General features: G+C 40.2%; 1 protein-coding gene across 1 annotated transcript; it reads right to left on the bottom strand.

Annotated features, from left to right (window-relative positions):
• Positions 1 to 10,474: 10,474 nt before the first annotated feature.
• On the bottom strand, positions 10,475 to 16,390 carry stc2a (stanniocalcin 2a). The gene is made up of 4 exons (XM_079556604.1): positions 16,067 to 16,390; positions 14,176 to 14,318; positions 12,506 to 12,717; positions 10,475 to 11,568 (listed from the first exon to the last, which is right to left on the bottom strand). The coding sequence occupies exons 1-4, from the start codon at positions 16,209 to 16,211 to the stop codon at positions 11,208 to 11,210; spliced, it is 861 nt and encodes a 286-aa protein (XP_079412730.1). The 5' UTR covers positions 16,212 to 16,390; the 3' UTR covers positions 10,475 to 11,207.
• Positions 16,391 to 16,630: the final 240 nt, after the last annotated feature.

The following is a 16,630-nucleotide window of genomic DNA, read 5'->3' as shown; positions in this document are numbered from 1 at the left end:
TATCTTAGTGAGGACACGCATAGATATAATGTATTACCCAGACCCTGACCCCTAACCCTAAACCCCAAACGCTAACCCTAACCTTAATCCTAACCTTCACCCTAATCTTAACCCAATTCTAACCCTAAACCTAAAACCACATCTTGACCCTCAAACTGTCCTCACTTTTCAAAAATGTCTACACTCTGTTGGTTAAAAACTCAGGCTGGTCCTCACAATGTCGTAAGTACAAGAACACACATACATGTTTGTAATGCTATCTTAGTGAGGACACTCATAGATATAATGTGTTACCCAGACCCTAACCCCGAACCCTAAGTCCCTAACCTTAACCCTAATCTTAGCCCAATTCTAACCCTAAACCTAAAACCACATCTTGACCCTCAAACAGTCCTTCAAATAAGTGAGGACCACCCAAAATGTCCTCACTTTACAAAAATATACTCATTCTGTTGGTTAAAAACAAACTGGTCCTCACAATGTTTTACATTGTTTGTAATTTACACAATTACAAGAACACACACACACACACAAATCTGAGCAAAGTCATGTTTAAACATGTGAGACACGCACAAACTACTGAAACTCTCTTAAACCTTGAGGCAAAACAACAAACCAGCCCGAGCCATAGACCCCCCTGGCTGCAACGAGAAATCAGATCTGAGTTCACTAAAACTGTGCTCAATGCAGGACTATAAGGCAAATGTAGTAGAATAAAATGGTATTACTGGGTTGAATGAATAATCAAACAAATTGGAAAAACATTAAGATAGGCTAAATACCAATATTGTTGAACCAAGCCCTGTGAGTTGCACCATCAGTTCGGATAACTTAAATGATTTTACTCTTTCACCTCTGTCTGTTTATTAGTTTATTTAGCACTGGGCTACAGCGTGATGACGTCTTATTGTACATGATTTTATTGATAGATAATACTGCGACAGCATCGCAATCCCATTAAAATAATCTGCTGCTATTTTCAGCCCACAATCCTGCTGAAAGAGTGATTCATATCACTTGGAGTTAGAGGTGGGCTTGGCTCTGTTTACCAACATAACAGGACATTGTCTAAAGCAATTTATGATGTAATGTCCATAATCCTAATTTCATTTAGTGAGGTCATGATTCTCTCCACTCTCCACAAGGACATTAGGCAACAGCTGACACACATTCAGTATGAGTGTTTTATTTCATTTTAGCCTATAAAATTAACAGAGCTGCATTCAGTGTTTTATTTTATTAGGTATAAATATTCATGTGATGTGCAGGGGCAAGACTCCTGCCAAGAGGGTAACGATATCCAACCCTGTGCCTCACAGTGTGTCCTCTTTCTGTCCACTCTCACTGGCCCAGTGAATGAATATGTGTGGAGGATTCTTTTGGGTAAAATAAGTGTGCAAAACAATGTCTTGTTAGTGCCAGTTCCAAGCCAAAAGATTGTGTCAACAACAGTGTATCACCCATGAAGCATATGGAAAATCTATACAAAACACTGAACCAAGAGGTTGTGCGGTCAGCAGTGGTGATCCTGAGACCAAAGGGGAATAAACACATTGATTTGCTGTATGCCTGTCATACACTAAAATATATCATTTCCTTTAACTTTCACCATAGTAATTTGAATTAAATGCTCAAGTCCTCTTTCTTAACTTTTTGTCCCCAAACACAGACCCACCCTTTGCCTGAATCCTGTCATGTCACAGCAGTTACACCCCCCTCTCATGCGCTGCTGGGCCTGTCGGGGTGGTTTAACAAGACACAACGGTGGCCTGAGCTGCACGTTTCTCATCATAAAGTCAAATGTAGGTGACTTGGCCAGTTGTTTCTAGTTAGGAATTTGAAGAAGAGACTAGACTGAGGTTATGCTTCAGAAGTGAAGCTGTTTCATGAGCTGTCTTTAGGCCACTGACCTTAAGGAGTAGATCTTGAGGATATTAGAGAGTGGATATGAGTAAACATTATTTGTTTTGCAATATATCGCAACAGTTTTGCAGTGATACCAGGTGTCAATACTTTATCAAAGTATCGGTACTTTCAATATTTTTATGAAATATGTTAAAGGGGCTAGATGCAAGTTGGCCATTTTATACTCACTACTGTCACCTCAGGGCATGCATGTAACTGCACCTTCTATATTAAGCTCGTGCATGTCTGCACTTTGGACCGAAGTAACAACTGAGTGACAGTGCAAGATTTTAGAGGCATTTGTGGTGAACAGGTCTGAGCTCATTCTACACATTAGGACACGGCTGGAAAATACATAATTTTAACATTTTTAAACTCCGTATAGTCCCTTTAAGTTAGCATGCTATTTCTCAAAGTTTTGTTTCTTGAAGTATTTTATAAAATTATTATTATATTATTTTATTATTGACCTTTATTTAACCAGGAATGAGAAGCTTATAGCTTTTTGTTTAAATGAAGCTACTGGAACAGTTAAGCACTTTGTCACATTTTGTTGTGGACACTTTTGGACACATGACTGTTTTATTATTTACACATTTTGTGGTAGATATTGGTAAACAAAAGCAATAGTTACTGTATACGACCATATTAGTCCAGTGCTCCGGTCTCTGCACTGGCTTTCTGTCACAGAGAATATATAAAACAGGTCTGCTTGTGTACAAGTCTTTTCATGGTCAGGCACCAAAGTACATCTCGGACATGTTACAGGTGTATGAACCACCTCGGGCCCTGAGATCCTCAGGGAGGGGTCTCCTGGTGGTTCCAGAGTCACCACCAAACACGGTGAGGCTGCGTTTCAGCAAAAGGCTGGAACAGTCTCCGTGAGGATGTGAAACAGGCCTCAACTCTGACCATGTTTAAGTCCAGGCTGAAAGGACACCTTTTTACTGCTGCCAATGGCAATTGATTGTATTGTAAGGAATTTTAATTCATTTTTAATATGCTTTTATTGTGTTTTAATGCTTTTTACTGCATTTTTATTGTGTTTGGGTGTCTGGTACATGAAATGTGCCACACAAATAAACTTGCCTTGCCTTGTATCGCAACAAGTATCAGATTGTGACAAAAGTGTATCGTCTCAGCATTTTAAACAAAAAATAATGCAACAAAAACCACTGCAGGCGAAGGAATGAGGAAGGTCTTCTTCATACAATTGTGCTCAAAAGTTTGCATACCCTGGCAGAATCTTTTATTTATTTATTTTGCTATTTTTCAAAGAATATGAAAATGTTTTTTTTTTACTCATAGTTAGTGGTTGTGTGAAGCCATTTATGGTGACAAAACTGAATTTGCTATTTTTAAATAATGATGAAAAAAGAAAGTACCAAAATGACCCTGATCAAAAGTTTACATGTATCCCTGTTCTTAATATGGTGTATTGCCCCCTTTAACATCAATGACAGCTTGGATTCTTTTGTGGTAGTTGTGGAGATGGTTCTGTATATATAGTTGTGCTCAAAAGTTTACATACCCTGACAGAATTTTGTATCTTTTTGACTGTTTTTCAAAGAAATTAAAGTTGTTGTTTTTTTCTTTTCACTCATAGTTAGTGGTTGTGTGAAGCCATTTTTGGTGAAAACACTGAGTTTGCTCTTTTTAAATCATCATGAAAAAAGAATGTACCAAAAACAACAATGATCAAAAGTTTATGATCAAGAGGAATTGGCCATTAGATTATATATAGAACCTTCTCCACAACTACCACAAAAGACTCTGAAGCTGTCTTTGATGTTAAAGGGGGTCATACACAGAACGGGGGTATGTAAACTTTGGATCGGGATCATTTTTGGTACTTTCTTTATTCATAATGATTTAAAAAGTGGCATCAGAGAACCATAGGCCATCATAGGCCTTGTTGACAAAAAAAAGTGCACCATACTGTGAAAAGGGAATTTACAGGAACTGGAGGCTTTTTGCCAAGAAGAATGAGCCACTTTAGCATCAGAAAAATAAAGAACCTCATCCACAACTATCACAAAAGAATCCAAGCTGTCATTGATGTTAAAGGGGCAACAGTATTAAACTTTTGATCACTTTCTTTTTTCATTATGATTTCAAAATAGCAAACTCTGTTGTTTCACCATAAATGGCTTCACACAATCACTAGCTATGAGTGATAGTCAAAATAGTTTAAAAAAACAGTTTTAAATAGTTAAAAAAACAGTCAAAAAATCTAAACTTCTGCCAGGGTACGTCAACTTTTGAGCACAACTGTAACTCAGAGGTGATATGTGGCAATATGATCAATGATATTCCTTATTAAAACTATCACTATGGAATCAGCGCAATGTTTCACTAAAAGAACCTCACATTCTACCCAATGAAAACAACAGATAGAGCTAAGATGCTCCTCCAGCCTTGTGTAATAGAGATTGTTCAGTCAATTGCTGTAGTTTGAACAATTTCTTTATTATAATAATCTTCTGACACCTCATTAGGAAGCCAATGCTAATACTCCACAAATACACAATGAGACCCCAACAATGAACTCCACAATTAAGCGTTAACAAAATGTGCAACCCAAATATGTGGAAGCCTCATACAAACAAGCTGCATGCGTCCTCCCAGTGTGCATTGCTAGTGTGCAGCTCGGCTCACCTTGGACAGCTCTTAAATCATTCATCCTGCAACTTCAGCGGCCGGTCATTAATTCATTAGTTCAGTAGAAGACAGAGCATCCACAGAGGGCCAGCTCAGGTTTCTCCATTCGAGCTTCCCCTTTCGAGCTGCTGCCTCCTGCCTCCATATTGATAAAGCCGCGTTGCCATGCCGACCGTGAGTAAGCTCAGAGATTTCAGGTCCTGCCAGATGTCCATTGTTTGGTCAAGAGGTCATCTCCTTTCTCTGATTCGTAGATTGTTGTGGCCACCCAAGTGTGACAGGACATATTTCATCAGGCAGGAATGAACAGTGGCTCAGAATGGACACTGATGCAATGGTGCACTTATGATGTATCTCTGAATGATAAACAACAGCTTTCTCAGATGATATAAATGCACATTATATTATAGACTTTTATAATTTTATTCATTTTCATTTTTTTCCCACATGGAAATATCTATATTTTCATAGAACATGACTTATTCTTATGTATGTATAGAAATATTTTCGTATATAATTTTGGTTGCAGCCTGTCTGGCGTTTCTTTTGTCCTTCAGTGAGCAGGTTAAGTTGATACATAGAGATGTAGCCTGCCAACAAGAAGATCCGGGAGCAATTCCTTTCTGTGCCTTGTGTGTGGAGTTTGCAGGGGATCTTTCAGGGTCAAATAAGGGTTTGTCCTCTGTATGACTTCTATGGTACAGTGTTATAAAAGTAACCTAGAATAAGGTGTTAGGTTCACTTACAGCAGAGGTCCTCAAACTGTTTTCTCTGGGGGCCACATTATCGTTCCTGACTGTGATGGGGGCCCGGGCCGGGTTGGTTATAACATAGAATTGTATGACGAAGACCAAAATGCCTCATTGTGAAGTAGAGATTACTGGTCTGGCACAGTCATCCCCACGACTACCCACAAGATCAACACTTTATTCCAGGCAAATGTTTATCTGTAGTGGTTTCCAAAAATAGTAATCAAGTCTTCACACTTTAATTTGAAATAGGCTACCACAGGTATTCCATTTATTTTTATTTTCAAATAAAACATCATTGCGCAATGTGACCAAAGTATTAAATGCTTACACTTGTATTGTGCTTTACAAGCCTGTGTCACAAGTTTCTCAAAGTACTGTAGTCATTATCCATTCACTCCACACTCTGTGGTGGTAATCTTCATTTACCACGTGGCTATAATGTGTTGTTTATGTCCTGATCTCTTTTATGTCAGTGCCCTCTGCTGGACAACTTTTTTATTTATTTAAGTTGCCCCCTAGGGGCTGGAATGAGTACACTGGTTATCTAGTTAAATAAAAATCATAACTCCACACAGGAATGCGCTAGAGACTTATTTTTACATACTCAGGAATTTGTGCTCTACATGTTAGGGGCCGGGTTTAATCATCCGGCAGGCCGGATTTGGCCCACGGGCCGTAGTTTGAGGACCCCTACAGTGTGCATTATTCCCTCAGAGGCTACACAAGACAAGACAAAACAGTTGAATGCATCTGAAAAAACAAAAGATTATCGCCTTCGTGGTTTCCGGGGGGAAAATAAGTTAATTTCAAACCCACAGCTAAATGAAACACAATTTTCCAAAAGCACCCTTGAGCCGGATCACCTAACTCCGCCGATTCAGGGTCTAACAGACAAATGTCACCACCCAGTGGCCGCTCTGCGTTACTACAAACTAGATTGAATTCACACCAGCAGCATTTCTCTAGTGACTAAAGAGCTGTGTTGATAAATTATGGGGCTATATCCCTTGTGCCCGGTTAACTTCATGCCCCCTCTGACCTGTGTTGTATTTCGATGCTTTACACCGCCACAAAATATTCAGATATTGATGGATTTGAAAACGCTTTCTTTCTTTTTTTCGTGAAGGGGTTCCCTTAAAAATGACGTGATGTTTTCATATATTACCATAATTCATTAACCCTTTAGATGCCAGTGTTTGCCATCAACAAACAACAATTTGAAATAACATGCAATACCTCTAAAATAACACTTTTTTTAAATTATGGCTATTGTGGATAATCAGTAGGAAGATTGAATTTGGTGCATTTTTTATTTTTGTGTAGTCAATTTGGAAAAAATGTCTCCTTTGGAAGTGTTTCATACAAAAAGGAGAAGAAGTATGAATCCTCTTTACATTGACACAATAACTCTAAATTATCAAATAATATTAACCCTTTAGATGCCAGGGTTTGCCATACGGCCAACAGCAATGTTAAATAAAATGAAATAGTTTAATAATTACACTTTTTTATTTTATTTTATTTTTTTTACTATGGCTACTATCAGTGTGACTGGCCTGTCAGTGTGGATAATCAGTGGGAAGATGGACTGTGTATCTTTTGTGTAAAGTCAGTTAGTTTAGTTGTGCCCCATTAGAAATGCTTTTGAGATAAGAAATTATAGACATTATAGAACGTTGAAATTTTGAGTGTTTCCAGCACCAAACTGCATACAATTATGCAAATTTTCAGTTTATCCTGAAACCAAGGCTTTGCATTGGCACTGCAACTGTTATTGACTCCTAACTCAATAATGTTACGACACATTTCACTTTGGCTGACATCATTGTGACCGGCTCACCCATATGAATGGTCAGTGGGAAGATTGATTTTGGGATTTTTGTTTTTGTTTTGGTATAATATTAGTTTTAACAATACAGTTACTTCCATAGTGTTAAACTACAGGACTTGTCCCGTAGACTCACTTTGGAATTAGCATATTTTCACCCGTCTGTAACATAAAGTGATTTTTTTTTCTATTACCACCAATTTTCTAGCAGCAGTATCCTATAAGCAGAATTACAGACTTCTGCAATTTTTCAAAAATAAAAATGGCCAAAACTAGTAAATGCATATTGTTTACATTACAGTAAGGGGTTGGTAGTGTAAAAAATGGAAATTGGAGAGAAAATGATTTTAATCTTGATTTATAGAGGGGAGGCCAAATATGAAATTATAGTGAAAGTCAATGGCAAACACTGATTGTACAGGGGGGAAGGGGTTAAATGTGGGAAAATTGCATAAAGATCTTAATTTTTCAAAAAATGTAAAGGGTTTAGAAGATAAAAAATGGAAATTGCGAGATGAAGGTCAAAAAAGAGTTTATAATGGAAGTCTATGGGTACGCAGATTTCCAAAGCACTTCCAAAGGGTACAAAACTTCTCACACAGTCAGAATTTATCAGAACTGAATGAAACTCCAACCACAGCAAAAATTATTGCAACAACAATACCCTCCGATAAGCAGATTTCCTTTAATAGGGCAAAAAGGATGTATAAAAGACTAGAGTCTAGTCTTTAATACATAGCACCATAATTCATAAAACCATTTTTACCATAAATAACCATACAACCTCTCAAAGCAAAGTGACTAGAAAAATAAAATCATTGAAACCAATTACTGTGTAGCTCATTTAGGATAGTTTATTTTTAAATTAGGGCTGTGTATTGAATCATATACAAAGTGGAGGGTCACAGTGAAGCCCTCCAAGCAGTGAAACATGTTAAAATAGTGTTTTCCCGCTCAAACACACTTTATTCAAACTCACACCAAAACATTTTTATTGATAATATGATTAATAATACTTTAAATTTGCAGTAAAAGAAAAAGTACTGTCGATTGTAATGTGGGCTTATTCAGCAGAAGGTCTAGAATCTAACCAAAAGTGGCCTGAGGGCTGTATTTGGCCCCTGGGCCACAGTTTACACACTCCTGGTCTAAATATTTAGTGAAGCCATATGCACTCAGTCCGGACAGCTCATAAAAACTGATCCCAGTCCAAGCATCGCGCCATGACGTAAAGCCTTGAATGCGGTGATATTTCCAGTCCTTGAAACTTTACACACACAGCCCCATATTTCACTGTCAGTCAGTCAGCTGAGACCAGGGTGTCTCTAACCTGTGCGTTCACCTGAGACGTTTCACTGTCTCTGCAGGCTGTATAACCTGACCAACAGAGACCTGCAGCACAGAGAGGCTTAAGAATCCACTTTGTCATAATATTCAGAAATAATCTCGCCTAAAGGGTATGGGGTATGGTTATTACACATTTGAATACAGTTATACACAGTTAGACATTCATGCTTAATATTTTGTGGCATTTGCTTGAAAGATAGCCACAACTGGAAAGCCTAAATCAGCAAAATAGGAATTGAAACTCGACCAGCCTCTGACATTAATAGGAAGCACTCACATTCCACTAACTCATGCCACTGATCGAGAACAACTACAGACAAAAACCATTACGATGCAAAATAGAGACAAAAATATTTTAATGGTAACAAGATGACATCAGTAAGATACCTACAGGATGCCCAATGTCTTACAGGTGAGCTCTAAACCCAACAGAGCTATAGTGTATGTTGTGATGATGGAACAGTAATGAGAGGGAGCGTCGTTAGTTTATTGTCCTCTGAAAACATAGAGAAAAGCCATTTAAGCCACTACATTATTACAAAAAAAAAAAAAAAAGCCATATCAATGACAAATAGACTTTACATACATACAGTACATTCTCATTAGGATTAGCTTATGTCTTAAGCTGGGTACTCACAAGAAACCCAACTTCCACAAAAGAATTAAAAAAAAATAGACAAAACAAAAAGCCTCACTGATGATTGCACCCCTCTGAGCTTATGATACTCTCGACATTGAAGCAAATGTCCCACAACATTCCACTGTAAACCAGAAAATAAACATTTACCGTAAAAAAAAAAAGAAAAGAAAAAAAAAAAGAATCATTTTACGTTTTCTTCTTTCTATATGGTGTTCAGACACTTCACAGCTAAAGTATGTGACTGGCCTGAAATTAGCAAAAACATAAGGGGTCCAACAAGGTATAAATTGCCACAAGAAACATCTCGCAGCGCTCCCCTGAGTTTGGCGCTGCAGGCTCTTGGCTTGGGCCCAGAGGAATTCTCTAGTGGCCTCTGTAAATATAACATTTAGAATAACAGCAGCCGAGCGCCAAGTGTGGACTTAACCCAATTCCTGGGTCCTTGCTGCGTCTCTCTTGATCGACGCGAGTTGCCAAAAAGGAAAGAGACAATGTTGATTGGGATGCTGTGTTTTGAGCCTCTTTTCTCATCATCTAAAAACATGTCAGTGGGGGAGGGGGGTGAACTAAGAAGATAAATGATTGTGTAGATTGTGCTTAGAGATGGCCTCTAGTATAATATTTAAACCTGCAGCAGTCCAACACAGCTGACAATCATCAAAGTGCAACATCGAAGACTTTTGTGGCTCAACATGAATGAAAAAATAGCTTTACAATGGTTAAACAGCTTTAAAACCTTCTCATAACACAGTATTGTCCATTCACAGAGAGGCGGTCACTGTGGACAATAACAGGTTTTAGGCACATTGATTTAGAGCTGAGTGTCAAGTCTTGTGCTATTTTAGAGAGAGCTGATGCATGAGTCCGCCAATAGTATATTTAAAAGGTCAATTATGTTTTGTGGAGAGACTTGGCTTTTGCTGAAGCTCTGTTAGAAGTGAATGGGATTAATGCAATAATAACGTATCCTCTAGAACAGTGGCTCTCAACTTGGGGGTCGGGACCCCCAAGGGGGTCGCGAGACAAATTTGGGGGGTCGCCATATCATGTAGATAAAATATACATACTTTTTTTTTTCATATAATATTATATTTTATTGTCGCTTGTGTGTGCTATTTTACCAGAGTGCCATTATGTGTTCGTTATTTGATTTATTTTATTCTAGCCATTTGATTTTTTATTTGCTTTTTAAGAATTATGTAGGCTAATGATCCAATTATTCACGGTGTGACCCGAGCGGGGGGTCACGAACCCCTTTAACTGTTATGATAGGGCTCCAAAAGCTCCAAAAGCTCCAAAAGGTTGAGAACCACTGCTCTAGAAGATGAAAATTCACAACAGAGTTTAGTTGAGCCAATGATTTCCCACTTTTTACCCAATTGTAACCGTCCTTATTCATAGTATTAAATGCACCCTCTTTAGAGTGGACTTTCACTTTACAAATAGGATTTTGGCGCCAAAGCCATCATGCACTACATTTCATATGTGCCAGTACTGGACCTGAAACCTGTACGATTTGTCATTATCATCAAGTAACTAGAATACACATTCCCACTTTGAAATAGCATTGTGTACATTATGTACACACCAATGTGTGATGGGTGCAATACTGTGAGGAGACAACAGACAGCACACCCTATTTTATGTCAAATATCAGAATTGCATATTGTTACTATATTTATACATGTTGATATAAATATAGATTTTCCTATGTACATTTTGATATTTCAAACATCGCATAAAGAATAAAATAAATAATACAAATATAATCAAATCTTACAATAAGTACGATTTGAGAAACGCTATATTAGAGCCAAAATAGTTAGAAATATTCATGCTATTAACAATGATCTTTTAATAAAAATCGTGGCCTATAGTCTGGCATAACAGCTACACCACAATTACCCTGCAAGTTTACCGAGCTGGAATGACTGGAGAGGGCGGAATAGGAACAGGAAAAGTCGGGCTTCCTTCTGCTCAGTCTTTGTGTGTTTGGTGTTGGTGTGTCGCTTGTCGTGTGTGCATAAACATGTTAATAGTGTTGTTAATTTTTCAACAGAAGTTCTTTTCGTTTTCACCTCCTGATGTCGGTGGCCTCGGCGTCTTCCTGCTCAGCCACTAGCCCCGCCTCCAGGCCGTGGCGCCTCGGCCCTTGACTGCGGTTACGAGAGTGAACGCTGAACCCCACTTTGCTGGGTTTTTCCTTCTCGCCTTGTCGAGGGGGCTTTGGGTGCTCCGGTTCAGGCTGGGGCGGAGCGGGGCGTCGCTGCTCAGTGACAGACCCGGCTGGAGATGGGGGCATAGATGAACATAGGCTGAGGCTGTCACAGAGGGCGCCCCAGTTCTGTTCGCACTGCAGTCGGACGCTTCGAGTCAGTGCCTCCTTCACCTCCTCTCCACAGCTCAGCAAAATATTCACCAACTCCACGTACGGGCTGAATACACACAACAGTGAATCAGATTTACATTTGGAGTGACCACAAATAATAATAATCACAATCATAATAATAGCTACTAGAGCAGACCACCATCATATTATGAAGGATGGAACACAATCTAAGTGTAAGGTTTGTGGAAATATAGCAGTATATATAGTAGCAGGCTGCACAGAGTTGGCAAAGACGGAATATATTCCACGACACAATAAAGCAGCTGCCCACGTCCACTAGAAAATCTGCCAAGAATATGGAATAGTAACATCTGAAAAATGGTATGAACCCCAGCTTGCCACAGTTCAAGAGAAAGATCATGTAACAATCTGGGAAGAAGCTAAAGCCAATAAACCAGACATTGTAATCAAAAACAGAAACAAAAATGAATGTTAGTTGATTGACATCGCAATCCCGTCTGAAGGTTTATAATAATAATAATAATAATAATATAATAATAATAATAATAATAACCCAGTTATAAGACCTCCCGCTCTACCATTTGAGCCACTGCCACAAACTCTTAACACTCAGTCCATGTCGTGATTATACAAGACACATGAAATGTAAACATGTGTGGACAGTGAGACCAAGATGTTCCTCCAAAGTAATCAACCAAAGCGCAGCCAAAAAAATTCAAGAGCACGATTACTTCATAGTAGTAATACTGATGCAGAAGCAAAGAAGTAGTTGCAAGTTTATCAAACAAACTTGCGATTGCATTTTATTTTATTTTGTTATTAAAAGGTGCTACTGCCTCTGATGATTAAAATTGTATATATTATATAACTTTTAAAACACATTAGCTTTAAACTTGACACTATGGCCAGAAATTGTATCAAATAACGGTACTTGAAAATGCCTCAAGTAGAAGTCAAAAGCAATGCCCAGTAGTGTAAAAAGTGCCCCAGTCCTCAGATGTGGGAACCATTTCTGCACTCACCCTTTTGGAAACAGGTCTTGGAAGTGGATCATCTCCACCATGACTGCCACGTTCTCCTTGGCGGCAGAGCACAGGTTGTGTTTGATGTAGCACTCTCTCTGCAGCTGGAACACCATTTCCTTTATGGACACGCACTTCCGACTGATGCAGCTGAACTTGTGCCGCAGCCCGTGAGCCATACATTTGAGAGCGTCTTTGATAAAAGACTTTCCCTAAATAAAATAGACACAATTAGTACATTTAGGTCTTAAAGGCTTTTAAACAACCCCTAAGCCTTGATATATAATGTTAGCAAAGCTTAACGAAATGTATGTGTCTAGAAAATACCCCAATATGTTATGAAGTGTAGTTATATAATATGCCAGCAGAGGGTGCACACTCTACTCCAGCAGTAAATAGGGAAGCGATAGCAAATAGCAATGATGGAAAGGGAGGATAATTTAAACAGAGGATGAGGATAAAATTCAGAGAAACTTGAGTAGCTATTAAGTAAAGCCTATAGGCCCAAAACTCAGAAACTCCATCATTTACTCCATGTGCCGTAAAGCAGAGTGTGGGCTGGTGTTTTGAGCATAGAACACGGCGACAGACACAATGTATATGATTGCTGAAACATGCGTGATTGAAACAAAACATGGCGTAAGTTCTTGATGAGGAAATGTAACATGGCGATTTGCATTATATGGGCCCTCTAGAAGGACATTTAGTTGCATCAGCATATGGTCCTGCCACAGAGAGTCACAAGCCAGTGTCCTCTCTGTGCTTATCCCATGCCTGGAAATTAGAAAAATTGAAGGGGAAACCGATGGGGCCAGATGTGCAAGAAGACATGCATACGAGTTAACTTTGGCAGTCCCCATTGTCCAGCTAGACAGTATAATTTGGTATCATTATGCATTTCAACCAAGCTAGTGCAGCAGTTACAAATCCAGAATCGTATCAATATAGGGTAAAGTTCATCATCCTCCAGAAGGCAGAAAGAAACAGACATGTAACTTGCACAGGACACACAAACTTGTTCATAAAATATTGTTTACGTGTCGGTGTGGTATGTGATATGAATGTGTGACTATGGATTTTAATGGGGCGATTAAAATGGGTGAAAATAGCAGTCAACTGTCTCATTCTTGTGGCCGGCGTAATCTGCCAAAAATGTGAGTTCCTATATGTGACCCTATAGACATATTAAGACCCCAGTCAGGCCTGGCTTGGCACTGCCGCGGTCTCCACTGTGTATAAAAAAGGAGCTGACAGGGCTTAACGCCAGCTGGCTTCTCCTGACCCCCTATCCCAACTGTACATGCACCGTCTACTGAGGGGGAAGTGGACGTCCCGAGAGAGGAAAATAGATTACAAGTTTATGTATGACTGCAAATCTGTGAAAACTTCCACCACTCGAGGCATGTTGAAGTTAAAAAAAAGGGAAAAACTAAAATTAAACAAATGTGTTCTTGAGCGCAGTGAAGCAGCGATAAGCAGTAGGAATGTTGCCTGCAGTTAAAACCACTTTACACAGAGCTAATAGACACACGCACACGCACACGCACGCACGCACGCACGCACACACACACACACACACACACACACACACACACACACACACACACACACACACACACACACACACACACACACACACACACACACAAAACACACACACAGTTGTATACCTGAGAGTCAAATTTGCCAGCATTGTGGAGGAACGTCATGCAGATTTCCTGCAGCCCCCGAATCTCACATGAGTTATTCTCGAAGCACTCGAACACACCACAGCCCACATCCCCAGCGTTCACTAGGCAATGCTGGATCTCGGCTTGGGAGGAAAGGAGAGAGAAAGAGCACAGGTTATTATTTGCTTACAGCAGTGAGCAGTCGATACAGGGCCACAATGATGGGTGCAGGCTAACAGCTATAGCTCCTGTCTGCAGCACCACACTGTTCCTATGGCCTCGTTTGGCTCTCAAACAGGTGATCACTGACCTACAGTAATACAGACATGCCTTTGCTGTGCTTGAGAGAACTAGGCATTGTGGCAAGGGACACATACTGATATTTTACAGTGTCATTCTGCAGCATGCTCCATCTGCACTGGCAGGCATAGAGCTGGTGCATTGCAGATAGAGCACGAGTGAAAGAAGCATTAGCACAGTTATAAAGTCAGCAGGCATCAACAAGTGGCTTGTGTGACATTTGTTGGCTCGCGTCATCAGTATTCAAATGCCCAGAAGGGTAACGCGGTTTTAGGATAATCACCATTCGTTTAGATTTGCCAAGCAAATGCATAATGCCATGCTGTGCACATAGCAATCTGGCCCGAGGCTGCTCCTCTCTCTCCACTTAGACATAGCAGTCAGAAGGAGAACAAATGAGCGGGGACATAAATTACTAGAAGAAAGTAAAGTGACCTCAAATTGCTGTCTAAGACCATAAGCTACATATAATTAGATGTTATGAGACTACCAGCAAGAGAGTCGTTACAGAAACAAATGTTGCGGAGCGAACGCGATCTTTTGATGCTCCTTTTATTTCTCGTTTAATATGGAAAAACGCGCACCACGCCAAGCAGTCATCTGAAGTTACAGTTTGGCAGTGAAAAGCCAAACTGTTGACCTAAGTAAAACATAATTACACGCGTGATTTTTCTCGGTGCAGATAACTGATGGGCGTGAGAACACTTTTTTCCCACCAGATGCGTCAAGACGTCTCGAGACCACAGCAAACGACGGCGAACATAGAAAGTTGTTATAAACTTTGTCAACAAAAAAAACAACTCCGCTTGGGGTCGACGGTGGAAGCGCTGCAGGTTCAGAGGACAGGGAATCAGGATTTGTAGGAGTTGAACTTAAGTGCGCAGGAAAAGTGAGCCGCTGTCAGCAGTGCTTGTTTTGGCATCACGAGAATGTGCTTGGATCGTACGAGCCTCAGCCGCAGCGTGCATTGAATTACACAGTGGTGTTGCCAGGCCCTAAACCCGCCATAGAAAATAATAATAATAACAATAATAATAACCCTGCGCGTGTATGTGGATAACAATTATGCGCTCAGGTTTTGACGCAGGTTGTGGGTAAAGACGCGAAAGACTTAGCCTATAGCGTGAAGTTGCTAAACGCACTCAAATATAATAGGACAGTTCCCACTTAGCTTTATGACATAATAAAGACACATTTTCCAGGCAATACAGAGTGCTTGCTTCGGGCATTGCTGCTGAACTAACCTGTTTAAACACACCACCTTTAATGAGACCTTGATTTCTCCAAAACGTTACCCATTACGCACACACTCCGTAGCGCGCGCACGCCTCGTATACATTACCCATTACCTTGTGCCATTCTATAAATAGTTTACTAACATATTGGATTTCCGTCTGGGAGTATTTACAAGATGTCGTTTCAAAGTGATCAAAAAGGGGCAACGAGATTGGAGTTGTAATAATCATACAGGCTGAAGCGTCCCCTCTCGTGCACATCTTCGCTTTGACGCCTTCCACAGAAAGCACGTGTCCGGACAAAACCCCAGGCCACGCGCAAAAATCGGTGACATTCCCCACTGCTCGGCACTCACCTGTGTTCTGCAAGGACAGGCGCCCCTTCTGTACCGCAGGCTTCTCTGGGGGGATGTCATGACTGTGTATGTCCGTATTATCCGAGCGCACCACTTGCTCCAGCACTGACATAACCAGCAGCGCCACGGCCACTTTGACAAACATTGCGTCTTCTCCCTGTCGCTTCCAGCAAAGAGCCCCCGTCTGTTGTGTGTGCACAGTGAGACTGCTGGAGCGCCGCTTGGTGTCTTCTATAGGTCAGCTGTGGGGCTGACTGAATGTGCACAGGCTGTGAAGGGATGCTGCCTATATTTCTCACCGAGCCCTGGGTGTCAATTTGGATGAAGGAGTTAAGCAGGTGTTGTCGGCCGGGACTCCACGACCAATCAGAGACGGAGACATCCGCGTCCAAGGTTTTAGGGGAGTGTCCAGTGAAAGTCCCCGTTTTGCCATAAAACTCGAGCCATATGACTAAGTTGACTTTGACGGCTCTTGTATATCCAGCAATAAACACCATCGTTAAATTGTAATTATAAAGAGGTTTGGTGACAACCATATAGGCTATATTTGACATGTATTTGGGC

This window comes from Gobius niger, assembly GCF_951799975.1.
Source record: "Gobius niger genome assembly, chromosome: 5".
In the NCBI taxonomy this organism is placed as follows: Eukaryota; Metazoa; Chordata; class Actinopteri; order Gobiiformes; family Gobiidae; genus Gobius; species Gobius niger.
This window is presented reverse-complemented; position numbering and strand designations above follow the sequence as displayed.

Excerpts from the sequence above, each read along its gene's own strand:
- stc2a (XM_079556604.1), bottom strand. The coding sequence starts at position 16,211 with ATGTTTGTCAAAGTGGCCGTGGCGCTGCTGGTTATGTCAGTGCTGGAG. Across the intron at positions 14,319-16,066 it reads CCTGTCCTTGCAGAACACAG|CCGAGATCCAGCATTGCCTA; the intron begins GTGAGTGCCGAG and ends TTTCCTCCCAAG. Across the intron at positions 11,569-12,505 it reads CAAGACCTGTTTCCAAAAGG|CCCGTACGTGGAGTTGGTGA; the intron begins GTGAGTGCAGAA and ends GTGTGTATTCAG.